The sequence below is a fragment of the Aspergillus pseudonomiae genome, assembly GCF_009193645.1.
Source record: "Aspergillus pseudonomiae strain CBS 119388 unplaced genomic scaffold BDV37scaffold_11, whole genome shotgun sequence".
Classification (NCBI taxonomy): Eukaryota; Fungi; Ascomycota; class Eurotiomycetes; order Eurotiales; family Aspergillaceae; genus Aspergillus; species Aspergillus pseudonomiae.
The window spans coordinates 332,296-351,143 of NW_022476003.1; the positions used below are offsets into that span (position 1 = coordinate 332,296).

Below are 18,848 nucleotides of genomic sequence, written 5' to 3' on the forward strand. Positions count from 1 at the left end.
GCGATGGATGCGGTGGCCAAGGGCAAGATATACTAATGTGTGACATATCGACATGGGCATTTGGTGCAGTGCATCTAGGGGGAACTGGCCCAGGTAAGGGTTTGGCGCTAACTCGTGCATCGCGCGAAAGTCAGGGTAAACATAATCGTTGACTAGGAGGAACTATGAAAATCAGTTGCATTTGGCAGCTCGAGGCTACATACAGTACCACACGGCCTCAACCATCGTGCATGTGTCGCTTTTCAACTCTCGCCGTGGGATTGGCATTCGCAGTAGTTCACTTCCCACCCGGGTTTGCGGAGCGTTCTTCTTGTCAGCTGCCTCATCGCTTCGAGCTGTACCGTCCATACCAGAAGGCCAACGTCGCTTTTGAGCGCGCGATGTCACTTTTCCAGGGGCTAGCCATCGGAGTGGTTTCTTCTCGTCATATCCGGGGCAATCAACACCGGCTGATCGGCATTTGTTACAAGTGGGTCGCTCGAAATCGCATACAAGCCGACGGCGCATACACTCCCAGCAATGTCGTTGGCGCATCGTGGTATTCAGTTGCGCTCGGGGCTCCATTTCACTCTATGGAGTATATTTCTGAGCGGAATTTTGAGGCAGTCAGATCGTAGCATGATGGCTGGGCGTTGGATATTCGGCCTTGCTGACTTGGCAAAGCTTTGGACCCATCCAGCTGAGGGAGGGCTTGGCGTCGATCCTGCCTTAGGACAGGGTCAAGTCTAGACATATCGGGTCATGGGCTGTACAGACCATGATTCTTGGCGCTAGTAGCTGGCTACAGTAAGAGCTCGGAATACGTTTTCTGTCGCAATGATTGTTGGTCAGGTGACATTGATGATCAATGCCATCGTAAATTGGGAATACCAAGTCTCCTTCCGTAAAACTTCGAGGCACCCTTCTACGAAAGACTTGGTCCCTCGGCTGCAATAGATGGTGAGACTGATGATGTACCAAGATTACTACATTTTCTCAATGCCTATTCGACAATGAGTGAATTTTAGGCCATCCATGAGTGAAGCTCTCAACTCATGAAACGGGCTATTAGCATCTCCGAACCCGACATAGGCCTGTCGTGTGAAACATAAGACTTCAACAGATGTGGGGTATATTTCCGTAACAACGCGTTTGACCTAAAGAACGGCTAAAGCCAATGTCGTCGAAGCATGGCAACGACAATACCCAAGGGTTCATACGATCGCTCGCCTTCGCCTGATGGATGCATTGCCTTGACATTTGAAAGAGGGTGCTATCATTGTAACCGTTTCTTCATCAAGAGAAGTTTGAGACCAAGCGAATTCCGAACTTCGCAGAGAGGTCTTCACATCCCCCGCCTGGGAAAAGAGAGGCTCCAAAATGAGGCGGACTCTTTACGATTCATCCGATGCATGACGGACACTCCTGTTCCAACTGTGTATGGCGCATTCGAGTTGGATGAGTCTTTCTTTCTGATCACAGAATATATTCGAGGCGCACCCATGTCCCAGCTGTTTGAGAATCAGAAGAAAATTGTTAGCGGCGAACTCCGTCAGCACTTGGCTACCCGGTTGGGGTATATGAAATCATCCAAGTAAAAATGTATTTTAATTTAAACTTATTTCCTTAAACCAAGGCAGATAAGTGTCTCTCGCCTAAGCTGTAAGCTGACGCATACCTAGAATGACAGCATAGATCGCTAAATAGCTCTGCGTCGTCTCGAACTGACGATCCGTCCACAACTTTGTCTTCCCATCCTCATATGTAGAAAGCACTAGGAAGCATCGATGACCCTGGATGACGATGCCTGGTAGAACGCCGAGTGCTGATAGAATTGCGAGTTGATTTGCATTAAACTCTTCTTGTTCTTCGTTTGTTTGAGGCATCTCCATGCCGTGCTCAGCTCATTGTCAGATCATCTTTTGACGGACTGCCCATCGGAGGAAGGTCCATTGTGCCGGGTACCAATCTGCAATTGTGCTGTGTCCCAATGTACGCCAGCCTTCTTAGTTTTGATACTCAACAGAAGTGGAAGTTTGAGATAGGTTCATGATCAGCGGAGAATATCCATCCTTGTCCAAGGCGTTGTCAGGGAGATGCAAAAGACACAGTGAATCATTCTATTTGTGATTTAGTTTTCAAGTACCCTGTAGGTAGATTTAGGGAACTATCTAGTACTTACCTCAGTGTTGGTACATAGTGTAGCTTTCAAGTAAATGGCAAAGTCGGTGTGGTTCACAGTTAGCGTTGGGGAGATTGTGAATCCAAGCAAGAATAGATTCTAGCAACCGTGCAAGAAGGGAAGGAATCAGTCCGGAAATCAGGTGATTCTTCCGCGTGTTGGTCTGCCTCACCTCAACTGTTCGTTACTATATACTGGTTTACTTATACTCTAGGGTAGCTCCCAAGGTCCTTCCACCAACCACCAACTGCAAGATACCGTTTTCGTAGGTGCATGAGCCGCCAGATACTCGAGGTATTTCTGCTAAAATAGACTTATACCCAGATCTACAGGCGGGAGATACTTGATCAAATTCTTCGAATCATTTAATCATTATTTATACGATCTATTCCCTAGCATTTATCCTCTATTGTCGAATGTTTTATCAAGAGCGCTTTTTGCCCTTTCCGCGCCCCTCGAAACTCCAATCGATCTGGGTGGCCATCCGCACCTTCACGTTGAGCTCGTTCGCAAAAGCACGAACTAAGCCTGGGTTCTGTTGGAACCACCGTCCGGCTTGGACAGCATCAATGCCAGACTGGACCACTTCCTCGGCCAGCGCTCCTGTTTTAATACCGCCCACAGCGGAGATCAGCAATTTATCGCCGACAGCCTTCTTAATCTTTTGAGCAAAATGCACCTGATAAGCAGGGGTTGGCTTGATGGCGATGGCAGATTTGGCGTGAACACCACCGGAGCTGACATCCACTAAATCGACACCGTGATCAGCCAGGAGGGGGGCGAGCTGTACGGATTGATCAACAGTCCAGCTCTCAGGAAACTCGTCCTCGAGGCCAAACTCGAACCAGTCAGTCGCACTGATCCGAACAAGGAGAGGCATTGTTTCTGGGATAACAGCCCGAATCTCATCCACAATCTCCAGTACCAGTCTAACTCGGTTTTCAAAACTGCCTCCATATTCGTCGGTTCTTTTGTTGCTCACGGGGCTCAAAAACTGGTGCAACAGATACCCATGGGCAGCGTGGATCTCAATAGCGTCAAAATTAGCGTCAACAGCTCTTCTCGCAGCTGCTGCGAAGTCTTTTTTTAGCACTTCGATATCTGCCTTAGTCAGAGCCTTAGGGACGGTGTTGATACCCTCCTCCTGGGGAATTGCCGATGGGGCCACAATCTCATCGGGCCACCCGCCAACTTCTTTAACGGCCATCGCGTTTCCACTCAACCAAGGAGCAACGGCACTACCTTTCCGGCCGGAGTGAGCTAATTGAATCGCAATTTTCTGGCTTTGGCTATGGGCAAACTCCGTAATACGCTTCAATGGCTCGATCTGACCGTCTTCATAGAGGCCAAGATCCTGTGGGGTGATCCGACCCACTTTCTGGACGGCGGTTGCCTCCATGATTGCCAACCCTGGGCCGCGCTGGATGATCCCGCCCAGGTGCGTTAAGTGCCAATCCGTGGCGTAGCCATCCTTCGCGGAATATTGACAGAGCGGTGCCAGGAACAAGCGGTTGGGAAACGTCACTCCGCGGATGGTGATAGGGCTGAATAACTTGACTGATCCCTCGAGTTGCGTGCCTGCAGGAGGATCCTGGGCCGGCGTGTAGTAAGATACGCCTTTGGCCGCGATATTATCGATTATTTCGTACGTCATGGTTTGTGATTTAGACTCTTAGCTGGGTGCGAGGGAATTGATGGGCGCTGCCTAGCATCACGAGGTAAGAACCTTAAGTATTCTGTATACAGAATGCCTTGGGGCTGATGACAAATCAAAGGATTATTAATGTGATGTCGTACCGTGGAGTATCATGAAGTGGCTTATGGAGTAATAGTATCATGCACTATCATGGCCATATTGCCTCATCATCCTTGTCGAGCACATACCTGTGTGCCCCGGATTTCAGCCCATGATTGGCTTTCGCATGGCCACTTACCCCAATCTCCCCCGAGACCTACTCCGATTTACATAAATGGTCCGAGTATTGGCGGCAAGCTAGGCAGGGATCCGTTCGGGGTGGCCGTAAGAACCGGACCTTTTTCTTGACTATCGCCCCATGCATATGGGCCTGTACGAGTCTGGGCTGTAGCTTTACGGGTTTCTTTGTCTCAACCCCAAATTGTCGCTTCTTGTCTCCTCATCTGTTCTCCTCTCCACTCCTTGTCTTAACTGTCTATGTGTCCTCGCTATCTGACGTCACGTCCTCGAATTCAACTGCCCTCGAGGAATTTTTGGGTCACTCTCCCCGTGAACAGAGGCGACAGAAACCGACCATTATTATCATCTGTAAAAACCAGCATGTCGTGGGAGACCATCAGCAAGGAAGCTCAGGCGAGGGTGCTGGAGTCTATCCCCGCGCGATGGAGGCTGGATCCCCAGAAATATCGGTCGCTGAAGGATGTGACGAGCGTGCCGTACACCAGCGGCATCCTGACAGATGACCAGCTCAAGATTACTGAGCTCACCGTTGTCGAGATTGTGAAGCGTCTCGAGTCTCGTGAATTGAAGGCCGTCCAAGTTCTCGAAGCCTTTGCCGCTCGGGCTGCCATTGCGCATCAACTGGCACGTCAATGAAATCCCGGAAAATTGTATTGTTAGGCTAACAGGACCAATAGGTGAACTGTCTGACCGATTGGTTCTATGAAGATGGGCTTCAGCAGGCAAAAGAGCTCGATCTGGTCCTGGACAACGGGGGCAAGTTGCAAGGGCCGTTACACGGAGTTCCGATCGCGTTAAAGGTAGCCATAGAGTTGAGTACGCCCATCTTGACCATAGGAGGCTAATAGACTAGCCAAACAGGATTCCCATGAACTCAAAGGCCATGCTGTAACAATGGGCTACGTCTCACGGAGGGATAATATCGCCAAGGAGGATTCTAACATGGTGAGGACGTTGCGCAATGCCGGTGCGGTCTTTTTTTGCAAGACCACCATGCCTCAGTCTGGAATGGCTTTGGAGACGGTCAGTAACCTCTGGGGCCGCACGGTAAACCCATTCAATAGAGATTTGGGCGCCGGTGGAAGTTCTGGTGGAGATGCGACGCTGGTGGCCTTACGAGGTAGCCCCATAGCTCCTTCAACGGATATGGGAGGATCTATCCGCATACCCGCCGCTTTCAACGGACTATATGCAATTCGGCCTACATCAGATCGCATTCCAAAGGGTGGGATGACCAACACGAACACCGGCAATCTCACAATTAAGTTGTCTTGCGGACCTGTCTGCCACTCTCTCGACGACCTCGAGTTATTTACTCGGATCATCAACGCCCATCCGCTCAACCAGTACGATTCCACTGCCGTGCCTGTACCCTGGAGAAAACTGGATGCTCTTGATCGTAAACTCACCATCGGAGTATTGAAGTGGGATGGTGTGGTAATGCCTCACCCACCGGTACTTCGAGCATTAGAGCATACCAAGCAGACACTTGAGAAAGCCGGGCACGAAGGTGAATTGCCGTCTTGAGTCTTATTTTGATTAAACCTTTTATCAAAACGAAGGAACACTGACCTGATTCAAAGTCATTACGTTTGATATGCCTTTTGATTGTTGGGATATTAAGAAAACCACGGTAAGCGTCCTGTTGGGTTCACAAGACCGTCGCATTAACGTGAAAGTCAGTTCGATATCTACTACCAGTCAGGCTCTGCTGGCACAATGTCCACACTAGCAGCCTCGGGCGAGCCTACTATACCAGCATTTGCAGACCTGCTCAGAGTCTTCAACACCCAAGAGCACTCTGCTGCTGAGGCATTGAGGGTACGGAGATATTTCTTTTCCCTCCAGTGAACACGATCTTTGAGGACTACACTGACACGCCGGACAGTTCAATCTCAAAGCGAGATCCCTCAAGGAGCAATTTGCAGATGTATGGAACAAGACGGCCAATCGCACAAGCTCAGGTCGTGCAATTGATGCGCTGATATTACCCCCAGCCCCCGCGGTGGGCTACCCGCATGATTTTAACATCTACTGGGGATATACATCGCTGTTCAATCTTCTCGACTACCCTTCTGTGATTTTGCCGGTTGCCAACTTCAAGGTGGATCCACAGCTAGACCCCGTGGATTCTAATTACCGACCAGTAGAAACAAATCCCTATGATAAGCCCAATCATGAATTGTGTAAGTCGGCCGAACTAGTCCCCTAGTGATCCGATTTCTAAGAAGTCTTCATGCACAGATGACCCGAACCTGTTCGTGAAACAACCATCAACTATCCAGATTGTTGGGCGTCCTTTTGAGGATGAAGAAACTATACAGGTAGCCTCGGTTCTAGACGCGCTGTTTAAGGCTCCATAGATTAGATGAACTTAGCGATGATAGACGTCACGTTCGGCAAATTCGAACTCATTCATGCTAAGGAACCGATTTGGATATCAGGCATGGACACCTAGCTAGATACAGTGTTGATTTAGTTAACAATATTATCTCGCATGGAACACCAGGACTTTATCTATATCCTATACCGAAAGTGCTTGTTCTCTTTATCAGTCATATCTTGATAACCCTCCAATAAGTCCTCCTGGACTGCCACTAGAGAAGCACGGCCGGGACGCCTGTTCTCCACCCAGCACCACACAGTATACATCGATTGGAAAAGGATGACCGCGCAGTAAGTTCCCAGTAAGCCCTTGATAGCGGTAGGGTATCGCGGCACCTCTTTCGATAAGAACATATGAGGACCGACGATATTTCCCACCACAAAGCAAACAAAGTAGATGCTCAGCGTAGTAGTGCGCTTGGTGTGACCAGCCACATTTACACCAGCGAGCGTCCAATTCAATATTATAGGAGCGCCGACGAAGTTCTGCATCCAACACATGGCCAAGAGGGCATACCGATGGTCAATTGGTATGGTTAACAGGCCAATCAGCCCAACCATGCCGGGCAGACAGCCCAAAATAACCGAGATTCCAAGCATGTTCCGATACTGAGAGACATAGCCCAGCGACAAGCAGCCCACGATCTCGAACGCTCCTCCGGGCGCTTGCATCAAGGATGTCCGCAATGGGTCGAAATTTAATCCTTTGATGATGGCCGACATGAAGTTGGTGACTCCACTGTTTAGTATTCCGATGCCCATTCCCGCCATGTAAAGGAGATAGCATCTGCCATCGAGAAGCGCCTCTTTGATTTGATAAGACTTGATCGTGGGGTTCTTGATTCCCATCTGATTGTGCGATACTCGCCAGACTGCGACAATGCGCTCGTATTCGGAGAGCATCTTCGCGTTATGAGGGCCGTCCGGTAGATAGGTCAGTATGACGAAACCCCACAGGAGAGTCAGAGCGCCGACGATCTGAAGAAGTATGAATGCGTAATTAGCAATCAGAGTGATGAACGGATATTACCTACCGCACTCACCAGGAAAATTAGCTTCCAATTTGCAATCGCGAGTCCTTCCGCCGTGCCCGTCCCATAAGCAAGCAGAGACCCTAGAATGCTCGCAAGGCCGTTTGTGCAAAGCCAGAAGGAACTTCTGAGTGATTGTTCTTCGCGTGTCCAGAGCATGGAAGTGAGAAGCACCCAAGATGGCGAGATACATGCCTCGAATAGACCGAGAAAGAAGCGAACTGCGAAGAATCCACCGGTGTTGAAGACTGCAGCCTGCAGCATGCAGATCGCTCCCCAGACAATCAGCATTGTGCCGACCGTCTTTGCTATCGGCAGACGTTGCAATAACATGTTCCAGGGCCATGCACCACCTCATAGTAAGTCAATAGCCTTTCTTTACTCGGGTTGAGGGCCCTAGTAACGTACATAACCAACCAAAGTAGAGAGCGCTGACGACCCAGGAGTAATCATCTCCAGTCATGTGGGTGTCGGTCTGGAGGCCGTATGCATTCGAATAGTTAAGACTAATTGTCATATTACGAATATGTTTTGTTTATCGATGTTTCGCTCTCTCACTTACGTCTGTTTGTCCAAAAATGATAGCATATATGTTATCATCATCTAGAAAGTTATTAGCACGCTGAACGCTCAGAAGCAGTGCGCCTATAGTCTAACCATTGGCAGAACTAGAAAGTCCAGTTTTCGTCTAACTCTGACAGAGTCCTCTTCTAGCTGAGCGCGGTCAAACTGCAGTGATCGTTGCAGCATCTCTTGTCCCAGCTCATTAGGACCACTTCGAGCGTTCAACCGCTGGAAGAACGATTGTTCAACACGCACGGAAGAGACTTCGATTGGAGCATCGTGTTCCTTGATCGTGCAAGAATCATCTATCTTGGTGTCGATAGTTTCACTCTCCATGTTATCGGGGAGCTTGGGTGAATACTTTGGTGGGCGTGTTGTCGAAGGTAACAGTGGCATACCATCATGGTGCTATACCAGCTGGGCTGAGGCTTATAGACAACATCCCCGTTTCGCAAAAGGTGGGGGTATTCCTACAAAGACTGGTGGAACCTCTTAGGGCTTGAACAGTTTAGAAAGTGTCAGAAGACTGTCCCCGATGTTTGAGGCTCCGTGGCTAGCCATCTCCGCGCCGCCCAAGGGAGGAACATGGATTTACACTGTTAACCAGCTGAATGTGCACTGCAGGCAGTGAGGACTTCCGCCGATGTACGAAGCTATCTGTCCGAACCGGAACAATGTGTGTTAGGGTTTCAGAAGACAGGACTCTCGAAACCTTTACTCCACATCGTAATCTTCCGAGCGGGTTCCGAGCAACTGACAAGCAAACTACATGACCGATCATCCAATGGAAGAGTGTGATTACCAATGGCAGAGAACGGAGAATTACTTAGCCATTGGTTTGAATTCAATAATATGTGTACTGCTTTCTCTCCTTTTCTTTTTCTTTGCATTGGCAGTATTCCCCCCTCTGAAGTTCCCTTACTGTTGTTGTCTTGAGCAACAGACTCCCCTACCACAGTATGGTGCTGCCACTTGAACTCCTACTTTCCCCATGGATTGCTCTTATTGGACCTATATTTGTGGCTCTATATTATCTCGTTCCTTATTTCTGGACACTTAATCACTTGAGGGATATTCCCGGGCCCCTTGCAGGTCAGCTCTCGAACTTCTGGCTTTTGCTTGCTTGTCGAGCAGGCAAGCGTTACAAATATGTAGATGAAGCTCACAAGCGATATGGCCCTATTGTCCGCATACAGCCTAATCATATCAGCATTGCCGATGAGGAGGTCATTCAGACCATATACGGACATGGGAGCGGTCTTCTAAAATCGTGAGCAAGTATCAAACGCGTGAAATATACTTAGCATTGCTGAAGACTCGTTAGGTCCTATTATGACGCTTCCCTCATCACCACTCGCAGCATCTTTACTTCCAGGGACCGCGCCGAGCATTCTCGAAAAAGAAAAGTGGTGTCCCACAGCTTTGCGCCACAGGCAATGCGAAACTTCGAGCCGTTCATTCATTCATGGTTGAAGATCTTCATCCAGAAGTGGGACGATATCGCCCAGAAGGAAGCCCAACCTGACGGTTACGCAGATGTGGAGGGCCGCGTGTGGCTCAAGTAAGTTTCGTCATCACAGCATCGACTGAATCATATATTGACGGGATAGTTACCTGGTCCTGGACATCATCGGCGACCTTGCATTCGGTGCACCCTTTGGTGTGCTCGAAGCTGCTTCAGAAGATATAACGATTCGCCTCAGCAAGGAGAAGTCCATCTCTCTCCCGGTTATCACGAGCCTCACTACCAGGAGCGAAATCGCTGCCACTGTAGGAGCACTCCCCGAACTCCGGCCCTACTTAAAATGGATCCCCGACCCCTTCTTCCACGCGGGCGTCACCGGAATGAACAACTTGCGCAGCCTCGGCACAGCTCGCATTCTCGATCGCCTGAATAACCCACCCAGCGCAGACCGCCACAAGGACTTGCTTGAGCGCGTGCGAGAGGGGCGTGACGACAACGGCCAGCCCTTTGGGGTAGGAGAGCTCACCGCTGAATCTTTGACCGTGCTCATTGCGGGCACGGACACCACGAGTAGCACGTTTGCGGCATTGATGTACCACGTCGTTAGAACCCCTGGCGTTTTGAAGAAGCTACAAGCAGAACTCGACTCGGCACTTCCGGCAGACACAGTGATTCCCTCATATGACCAGGTGAAAACGCTTCCGTATCTAGGCGCTATCATCAATGAATCGCTGCGGCACCATTCCTCTATCAGTCTAGGCCTCCCGCGTGAAATCCCACGAGGCACCCCAGGCCTCACCATAAGGGGACGTTACTACCCCCCGGGTACTGTTTTGAGTGTTCCAATCTACACGGTGCACCACCTGAAGGAGGTCTGGGGCCCCGACGTGGATGAGTTCAGGCCCGAAAGGTGGGAGAACCTCACGCCACGCCAAAAGAAGGCCTTCATCCCATTCAGTTACGGCCCGCGAGCATGCCTCGGACGCAACCTTGCTGAGATGGAATTGAGACTGATCACCGCAACGTGGGCCAGGAGATATGATTTTGTCTTGAGAAAGGATGAAATGGAAGTGTGTGAGGGATTGGCCAGGAAACCAATTGCTGTTAACGTCGGACTGAAGCGGCGAGAGATTGCAGTCTGAGGAAATATGTATAGAGACATCGGTAGAACGAATTGTGGTAGAGTTGGCTACGGTATATTAGATCGACTCTCACGACAAAATTAAATCGGTTTTGGAATATGTTGTTTAGTATTACGCTCAATTGGCATGCTAGTTGGGATATTGAGATTTTTTTTAACATCAGTGGTTGGCAAAGCTTTGATAATTTCCTAAAAGATGGCAAGCCTATTATTGTCTGTCCTTATTTGTCTTTGTTTCTCTCTCTCTTTCTTTTACACTTTGTATTTTTGCGCAGAACACTCTTACAGAGAAATCTAGATCTTTTCAATCTAACCCGCCCAACGTTGTGATAGTGATTTAGTGCTGATTCTAGACACCCACGACGAGATACCCAGTAAGTCTGATTTTGGAGATTACCCCAAATATGGCTTCCACAACGTAATTCTCAGACACCTTATTCCTAACCTTTCTCCGCACTTTAATGTTCCGAGTGGGGTCCCGATGTCGAGATATCTATGGCCGTTACTCCGAGTGGGACTCCGAGGCCATATGCTCCGAGTGGCAGCGTCGGTAGTTGCTGGTACGTAATTGCTCCGATGGAAACAAGAAACAAGAAACAGCAATATGCAGGGATCAAACATGACTTCGCTCTATGGGATGCTGAATAGCCCCCTGGAATTAATTAATAGGGCCTGTATGTCGGCATATTCCACATGGATGGTAATTACTGTGTAGGAGGAAGATATAAAGAATGACTTGCCTGATCTAAATCATGAGGGATTCTGGACTTCCTATGGTAGTAGACTGATGCCAACCGACGATATTGCTCACACACCTTGAAGCCGATTCATCAGTAGCTTGGGCTCTGCTCGTATCATACCCACTCCTTTGGTCAGCAATTCGACCTAGTTTCACTTGCCAAGTCGGTAGGCGTAGATGGGTCTCTACGCCAAGTCGGACATTGCTAGCCATAACCAGTAGACAGTCAAAAAGCAATAGGGAGCGTCAAATGAAACTGAACAATGATAGAGATAGATATAGATATTAGGGTCACGCCCAATTGACAAATTCCCAGACTGGCAATTACCGTAGCTACTATGCGTCCTATAGCCTGCTGGTTATCTTGTTTGCCCAAGCTTCTCTCCATAAGCTTGGTGAGCTTCCTCCCGTTGACGACAGCTCTCCTGACTCCCTTGCCACTTGAGTTCCAGGATACCACTGCGCAATGGGCGTATTTATCCTACGAAAACCCCTCGTTTGCCGTACTTGCAGGTGAATTCAACCGGTCTGCCTTCGTCGCGCAAACCAAAAGCGTGACATCTGATCCCGAAGTAACCAAAGCGTAGGTTCAATCTCCGTTTCCCTATCTAGTTTGTGCGATTGTTAACGCCAATCAACAGCTTGGAATATCTCAACTCCACAGACTTCGTCGCGTACGACGAACGATTCTTCGATTTGATCGGTCCCGAGGCAAGCATTCGCCGGTTACACGATCTCCCGTTCCAGACTCATGAGGCGCCGTGCTATAACCCGTCGACCAAGGAGCTCTTCTTCATCGAATGGGGCCCTCCGGGGGGCGACGACGGTTCTCACGATTGGCAGTACCTCCTGAACACGGAGACTAATGAGCTGCGCAAGATCTCTACCAACCCACCCATTCACAACGTGCACGGATGCGCATTCCACAATGGATTGTACTATGTCGTGACGGATGGGAGCCACAATCAGACTGCGTCGCTGAATAGAATCAATCCAGACACTCTGGAGGTGACTACGTTGCTTAATAACTACTACGGGTTGCCATTTCAGGGATTCAACGACCTTGACATCGACTCCGACGGCAATTTCTGGATCACCGATGATCATTATGGCTGGGTTCGTTCAATGCCGCTGTATACGCACTCATATCCCCACTAACCGAATGTGTAGGGACGAGGAGTCGTACCTTTCACACCACCTGTCCTCTCTACCGTCTATTTCGTCAACGGCACCACGCTCCGTCCGAGACCCTTCCACGTCACCGAGAACCAGGCCAACGGTATTGCGTTCTCCCAGGGCCGCGACGGCAAGGCGACCATCTTTATTTCCCACACGGGCGCCGTGTCCCCGGACAAGAGCCACAGAGAATACCCTTTCCGACCCCGGACTCTGGAAGCGTATGATGTGTCGTACCCGGGTGCATGGACGAGCGGCCATCGGCTCGTCAGCGTTCCTATCTCTTTTGTCTACGACGGTATCAGAACCACCAGGGGTGGCTGGGTCCTCGCCGGTGCGGGAGAGGGCGTAGATATACTCGACCCTCAGACCGGGCTGGCGTTGGGGACTATTCGCGTGGGCGGGGGGGACTATGTAGCGGTCAATACGGCCTTGGGAGAGAAAGAGCTGTGGATTGTTGGCGCTGGGGGTGTGTGGCATGTAACTGGCTTTCGTGAGACCCTCACAAGGGGCTTTTAGATGGCCTCCACAAGGACAGAGTGCTGGCTTCAGTTGGGATATTTTTTAGAGAGCAATGGGGCTGGTGACTTATCAGATATTTTTATGTGTGACCTAACAAAAGCTTGTAACTGACCCCTACACTATTAGACCTGAATAGGACACTACTATCTGATGCTGCTTGAAATGAGTAGATGTGTAATATGAATATTCACACCCTCTGTCTATGGTATACCTCAACATTTTTGTCAATTAACATAGTATGGGAGCGGGAATAGCCTAATGGAATGTGATCCTAATTTCCTTATAGATTCACTTGCGAGTTGTGATCCATAAGTGCGAGGAGTGCAGCATCAGAGCGCGACTTCCACTCAGCCCACGAAACCCAAAATCCAGAGCGACAATCAATCATTTTCTTTTGTGGTGAGTATATAGGGCTAGGAACATGTAAACAATTATCCCTGGGAATTCTTCCGATCAACCATCTATATATCTTTTTATCGACAGCGCCCATACATGTCTATATTTTAATCCACCATCCTCTCTTTGTCTTTCGCTGTCGAGTCAGTCTCGCCGCGAAGATAAACGCCGCTCCAAGCAGAAAACTAGTGCCCATGAGTATTTCAGCTCCAAGGTACCTGCCCCCTGTAGATGAAATAATCGCACCAGCGATCGGGTTCCCCGTGAGCGTTGCAAAACTGACAATGGTGAAGTTCATCCCGATGCGGGCGCCGCGCTTCGACAAGTCGGTCGTCAGACTCGACAGCCCTGCCGGAAACAGGCTCAAAATACCACCGGCAACGATGCCGTACACAACCGTCCACGCGTAGAGTTGACCGGGTGTGTGCACGGCGATCCACGAGTACAGCGCGATGCCGGCAATCACACACGTCGGGATCATCATATTGAGCGGCCCCACCCTGTCGGCGAAATGGTTTGGTATCATGCGGCCTACTACACCCACACCATTCAGGATCAAAAGGATGTTGAGGGAGTCGGTATAAGAGAAGTGAGGAGTTATGATGTCGCGGCTGTACGAAGCGACGTAGTAAAAGCCGAAGAACACCGCCCAGAAGTTCTGAGAACATTTCGTTAGTCGCCCCGTTTAATCAGCGAGCCAGGTGTCGGGGGTCAGGTACTTACAAAGAACATGCCAGCGGTGAAGAAGGTATACTCCAGCTCTTTGAATGCAACCCATTCCACGAGTCTGCCTGCCTTGCGTGGCGGCAATCGTGACCTCATGAAGGTAGTGACAAAGAGCAAGGTGGCCACCTGCACAAAGCCGATGCCTCGCAATGCCCAACCAATCCCACTAGAGGGTATAAGCTGTCTGGCCATCGCAGAAAAGACAAGGCCCCCTGTTACAGAGCCACATGTCGCAAAACCGATGGCGAGAGATCGTTTCTTCTCAAAATATGTAGAAACTACAGATACCGCTGGTGTGACCAGACAACCACTGCCGAGGCCACAGCAAATACCTTGCGACAGAACAAAGTGCCAATATTGCGTAGAGACTGAGGCAGTGAAGATACCGAGCGTGACCATGGCCGTGCCACAGACCAGAACATGGCGTAAATACCCACCATCTGTGAAGCGGCCGATGAAGGCGCCAACGAAAAAGCTCAGAAATACTTGAATCGAGCCGATCCATGAGATATCTGAAGGCGGCTTGTCCAGAAGTGTAGTGTAATATGTCTGAAAGACACCAAAGCTGTTAATGAAACCCCACGTATTCATGAAGAGAAAATGGCCGCAAAGTGCTGCAACGCACGATTAGCCAAACAGCATTTCTGTAGGATACCTAGAGAAAAGAAGCCACGCACCGCATAGCCATGCCTTCCAGCCTCCGTCCGGCGGTGGACCGGGTTCGTCATCGCTGTTCCTGGCAAGATGGTTTACAGTAGGATTTGCAGCAATGGAATTGGGGGGTTCCTCTGTGGCCAATTTTTCAGGGTCCAGTGATAAGGTCCAGTGTTCTTCACTGCTTGAGGAGCTGACCCCAGCGGAATCGTCTTCCTTCCCGTGTCTGGGTGACATCGCCAGCCTTCCTTGGAGATGCCTGATGCGTCCTAGGAGTAAACAAGTAGCAGAGAATGACTGAGTCCTAAATCAGGGCTTGTACCCAAAATGAACGATCACTTATTATTGTTGAAAAGCATCACTTGCCGCATACAATTTTTAAATTGCCCTGCTTTGGTTGGCTCGCACAGTTTCGGAGTTCCTGGTGAGAGCTATCCTCCGGCCTTATCCTCCGGAACCACAGGCTTATATTCGGCCCTTTCAGGAGGGACTTTATTATTATTGTTGTGATTATTCAACATTATCAGACATCGGCGACCAGTGGATGCGCTCCTTAATAAATACGGATTTTCAAGTTGACTGCGTACCATTGACACTTTTCACGCACCTTTCCATCCAGGAGAAATTGAGACTAAAATGCGAGTTGTAGCAAGCTTACAATGAGCTTTTTTTCCATTTCTCATTTAGCCATGATACTTACGTAGAACTAGGAAGGCTGACTCCCTATCTAATGGGACCCTCTACAATTAGCTAGCAATCGGTGGGAGTATCTAGTCAATGGAGGGCAGCGCTGGAGATCTTATAATCCCGATGATTCTCCTAGCCGCACCAATGCCGAAATTAACGCTTCAACTCCCTGTCGAGTAGTTAAACGGTTACATGCGATTCGAACACACTCTCCCGTCGAGTTATACGGAGCATAGTCGATCTTCCATCCGTGCTCTGTGAGATGCTCATACAAAACACGAGTGTTGTGGCTGTTGATGGCGGCCGTGCGAGCCACATCCGATGCTCCATTCTCTTCTCCTTTCGGTCTCCAATAGAAACAAACTTGAGCGAATACCTTCTCAATATCTCCTATCAACTCCAGTCGCGGATGAGCCTTGACGAGGGCGGCCAGGTGCCGTGCGCTGTCAACAGCCTGCTCAACTTCGCGGGCTATGCCTCTAGTTCCATAATAAATCCAATGTAGAAACAGCTTTGTTGCGTCGGACCGCCGAGAGCACTGTACCGTTAGAGAAGCCAAATCCCGGATATCAACCGCATCGGGAGCTTCTTCCACGAGCTTGGAGTTTCTCCAATCGTATTCGTTGTTGTTTCTATTTGTTCCATTTTCGGATATTTCAGATTCTTCAGCCGTTTTATCATGGAACAAGTATCCCGCGTTCAGTTTGTTGGCCAACCAAAAAGTCCGCAGATCGTTTGTTAGCAGGAAGGCACAAACAAGAGGCACACCCAGCATCTTGTGGGGGTTGAAGGCAATACTATCGGCCAGTTCAGTTCCTTTGATCAGATGTCTCAGGTTATCAGAGAATGCAACCGCCCCTCCCCAGCAGGCATCAACATGAAACCACGCGTTCGCCTTGCGTGCGATTTGCCCTATTTTGTCGATAGAATCAAAGGCGCCATTCACGGTATTACCTGCTGTGGCGTTGATGAAGAGCGGCTTTTTACCCCTTTGAATGGCATCGTCTACTGCGGCTTCGAGAGCCTCGACGTCCATTGTCCCGTCGTCCAATGCCGGCACACTGATAACCGAGTCGCTGCCGAGCCCCACGATCTGTGCCGCATTGGACACTGAATAATGGGCTGCGTCTGAGACAAAGATCACATATTTCCCAGGCGTGACACCCTGCTGCTTAGACTCCGGTGACACGATGTTGCGAGCAACTAGCAGGGCGAGCATGTTTCCCGCAGCTCCCCCCGGCACCGTAACGCCGCCAGCGTGTAGGCCCTCCAGGCCGAACAGTTTAGCCAACTCTCTGCTGACATGTTTTTCGACCGTCGTGAGAGCCGGTGATGCACGCCACACATGGCCATTGTTGTTGAAAATCGACAAGAACAGATCGGCGGCTGTTCCAGGCGGGGATGGCGCGGAGACCAACTTTCCCAGGAACCCGGGCGATGAGTTATTCACTGAATTCTTGCTGAGCAACGAGACTGCATTGCTGAATCCTTCCGAGCCAAGTCCTTCGTCTGAGCATTCGCGGAGAAGCTGTTCCAACTCCTCAGGCAGCTTTCTTAGGTCCTGCCCTTTCACAGGGCTAGGTTCTGACGCGCCTTCGGGAGTATGGAGTTTTGGCGACGTGATACTCTGAACGAGCTGCAGAAGCTATTTTTCTGACTGTTAGATTCTTGATTTACATGTTGAAGATGCATACTTACGTCTGCCAATTGCTTTTCTCGAGATGAACCAAGTTCGGTGTTTTTGTGGGCTGTCATCGTGTACGGATAACGCTTAAGGAGGAATTCAATGTGCAGAGGATTTTTTTGGTTGTATGTGACGATGTGGATCAAATCCGGAGCAATCTCACGATTATATTTATAATTATTATGCTAAAGTTACAAAGGTAAAGAGATACTTAAGAAGTTTTATATGTATAGATTATAGGGTATAGCATCAATCTCTACGGACCCCAAGTATCTTGACAGGCGAGAAGAAATCCAAGGAGACATGCAGTGGTCCAACAACGGAGTCATTAAACAGTAAAACGCAGCTTGTATTTGCTTTCACATTATTCCGAGTGGAATCTACAATAGGTTTTAGCATAACAGTGCTGCACCGCCGCCATTCCATCTGTTAGAGTGAGAAATGGACCGAGCGAATCAATAATGGTTCTCGGAGAGATTTAAACCCCCACTTTCGGAGGATAAATCTGTGAGATGAACGAATTAACTAGCGGCGATCAGTTAATTGTCCATAATTACATGCCATGCCGATCGTTTCTGCATTATTATCCCGATGCACGCTTACAGTGCCCACTTGGGCCAGACCTTTTGTTAACATTTCAATGCAGGAGGTGGAGTCAATTGACCTTGGCTTGTTCCTTCAGACATGCCCCTCATGTTCTCTCTCGTGAACATCATTCATGGACTCGTCAAATAGTGATTGATCACCCTCCCGGGCATGGTCCCTACAGTGACCGAATGATTACTTTCCACAAAACCGGAAGTCATCTTCTATCATAATGGCACCTGAGAATTGGCATCGCGGGGACTATCTCGTCTCGACAGACCCGGACCTGCTCCAGGTCGATGCCGTGAATGCCGCTCTAGGCTCTGAGATGGTATGGTGGGCTGGTGATCTGCCAGCCGCGGCACTTCAGGAAGCGCTGCACAGTTCACTCTGTTTTGGCCTCTACCAAAAGACACCGATAGAGACATCAAATGGGACAAAGACCTCTTCAACTTCAAATGGAGTCGAACAGTCTTCGAGTAAGTGGATTCCTAGAAACAACAAGCCTGCCATTTCTGGCTAAGACTGTTGCAATAGTCGACAAGACTCCCGCCGCTCTGAAGCAGATCGGGCTCGTGAGAGTCATCACGGATAACGTTACGTTCGCTTACCTGACTGATGTCTATATTCTGGACGGGCATCGGGGCGCCGGTCTTGGGCGCTGGGTACTCGAGATCTTGAATGAGAAGCTACGCAGTTGGCCGCATCTTCGCCGCGTGATGCTTTTGACGACGGACAAGATGCATCTTTTTAGCCGGAACTTGGGTATGAAAGACTACAGGGAGTTTGATGGCATGAAGGGGGTTTCTATCGCGATGGTTGAAGGTCCGGGTGCGCAGCATTGAGTAGTTTGAGTCTTCGTGTGTGCGATTGAGCATTTGTATATCCGTTTTAGATAGTAGCTAGGAAGATTCTACATTCAGGGTCATAAACCGTCATTTTTGTTTACAGAGTAATCGCTATTCAAACAGGAAGTAATATTTACAACTAGGTTAA

At 49.4% G+C, this 18,848-nt stretch overlaps 8 protein-coding genes across 8 annotated transcripts; 4 read left to right on the top strand and 4 right to left on the bottom strand.

Moving 5' to 3' along the window:
• Positions 1–2,081: 2,081 nt before the first annotated feature.
• BDV37DRAFT_18467 (NADH:flavin oxidoreductase/NADH oxidase) lies at positions 2,082–4,075 on the bottom strand. Its single transcript, XM_032079551.1, has one exon. The coding sequence runs from the start codon at positions 3,813–3,815 to the stop codon at positions 2,586–2,588; it is 1,230 nt and encodes a 409-aa protein (XP_031944770.1). The 5' UTR covers positions 3,816–4,075; the 3' UTR covers positions 2,082–2,585.
• A 382-nt stretch (positions 4,076–4,457) lies between these two features.
• On the top strand, positions 4,458–6,460 carry BDV37DRAFT_269233 (amidase signature domain-containing protein; the record flags this gene model as incomplete). The annotated part of the gene is made up of 7 exons (XM_032084324.1): positions 4,458–4,721; positions 4,775–4,897; positions 4,959–5,607; positions 5,681–5,730; positions 5,781–5,918; positions 5,986–6,283; positions 6,342–6,460. 7 exons carry the CDS (start codon positions 4,458–4,460, stop codon positions 6,458–6,460), a joined length of 1,641 nt encoding a protein of 546 aa, XP_031944771.1.
• A 154-nt stretch (positions 6,461–6,614) lies between these two features.
• On the bottom strand, positions 6,615–8,263 carry BDV37DRAFT_269234 (major facilitator superfamily domain-containing protein; the record flags this gene model as incomplete). Its single annotated transcript, XM_032084325.1, has 5 exons — positions 6,615–7,460; positions 7,526–7,866; positions 7,922–8,019; positions 8,076–8,116; positions 8,171–8,263. 5 exons carry the CDS (start codon positions 8,261–8,263, stop codon positions 6,615–6,617), a joined length of 1,419 nt encoding a protein of 472 aa, XP_031944772.1.
• A 396-nt stretch (positions 8,264–8,659) lies between these two features.
• On the top strand, positions 8,660–10,684 carry BDV37DRAFT_290745 (cytochrome P450; the record flags this gene model as incomplete). The annotated part of the gene is made up of 3 exons (XM_032088791.1): positions 8,660–9,347; positions 9,402–9,638; positions 9,688–10,684. The coding sequence occupies exons 1-3, from the start codon at positions 9,037–9,039 to the stop codon at positions 10,682–10,684; spliced, it is 1,545 nt and encodes a 514-aa protein (XP_031944773.1). The 5' UTR covers positions 8,660–9,036.
• A 1,076-nt stretch (positions 10,685–11,760) lies between these two features.
• Positions 11,761–13,117, top strand: BDV37DRAFT_269236 (SMP-30/gluconolactonase/LRE family protein; the record flags this gene model as incomplete). Its single annotated transcript, XM_032084326.1, has 4 exons — positions 11,761–11,817; positions 11,875–12,005; positions 12,064–12,538; positions 12,593–13,117. The coding sequence occupies 4 exons, from the start codon at positions 11,761–11,763 to the stop codon at positions 13,115–13,117; spliced, it is 1,188 nt and encodes a 395-aa protein (XP_031944774.1).
• Positions 13,118–13,616: 499 nt separating this feature from the next.
• BDV37DRAFT_269254 (major facilitator superfamily domain-containing protein) lies at positions 13,617–15,133 on the bottom strand (the record flags this gene model as incomplete). The annotated part of the gene is made up of 3 exons (XM_032084333.1): positions 13,617–14,174; positions 14,240–14,856; positions 14,920–15,133. The coding sequence occupies 3 exons, from the start codon at positions 15,131–15,133 to the stop codon at positions 13,617–13,619; spliced, it is 1,389 nt and encodes a 462-aa protein (XP_031944775.1).
• A 333-nt stretch (positions 15,134–15,466) lies between these two features.
• BDV37DRAFT_269237 (pyridoxal phosphate-dependent decarboxylase family protein) lies at positions 15,467–17,338 on the bottom strand (the record flags this gene model as incomplete). The annotated part of the gene is made up of 3 exons (XM_032084327.1): positions 15,467–15,527; positions 15,793–17,111; positions 17,282–17,338. The coding sequence occupies 3 exons, from the start codon at positions 17,336–17,338 to the stop codon at positions 15,467–15,469; spliced, it is 1,437 nt and encodes a 478-aa protein (XP_031944776.1).
• Positions 17,339–18,029: 691 nt separating this feature from the next.
• BDV37DRAFT_241009 (uncharacterized protein) lies at positions 18,030–18,805 on the top strand. Its single transcript, XM_032081131.1, has 2 exons — positions 18,030–18,331; positions 18,390–18,805. Exons 1-2 carry the CDS (start codon positions 18,085–18,087, stop codon positions 18,695–18,697), a joined length of 555 nt encoding a protein of 184 aa, XP_031944777.1. The 5' UTR covers positions 18,030–18,084; the 3' UTR covers positions 18,698–18,805.
• Positions 18,806–18,848: the final 43 nt, after the last annotated feature.

Excerpts from the sequence above, each read along its gene's own strand:
- BDV37DRAFT_18467 (XM_032079551.1), bottom strand. The coding sequence starts at position 3,815 with ATGACGTACGAAATAATCGATAATATCGCGGCCAAAGGCGTATCTTAC.
- BDV37DRAFT_241009 (XM_032081131.1), top strand. The coding sequence starts at position 18,085 with ATGGCACCTGAGAATTGGCATCGCGGGGACTATCTCGTCTCGACAGAC. Across the intron at positions 18,332-18,389 it reads TGGAGTCGAACAGTCTTCGA|TCGACAAGACTCCCGCCGCT; the intron begins GTAAGTGGATTC and ends CTGTTGCAATAG.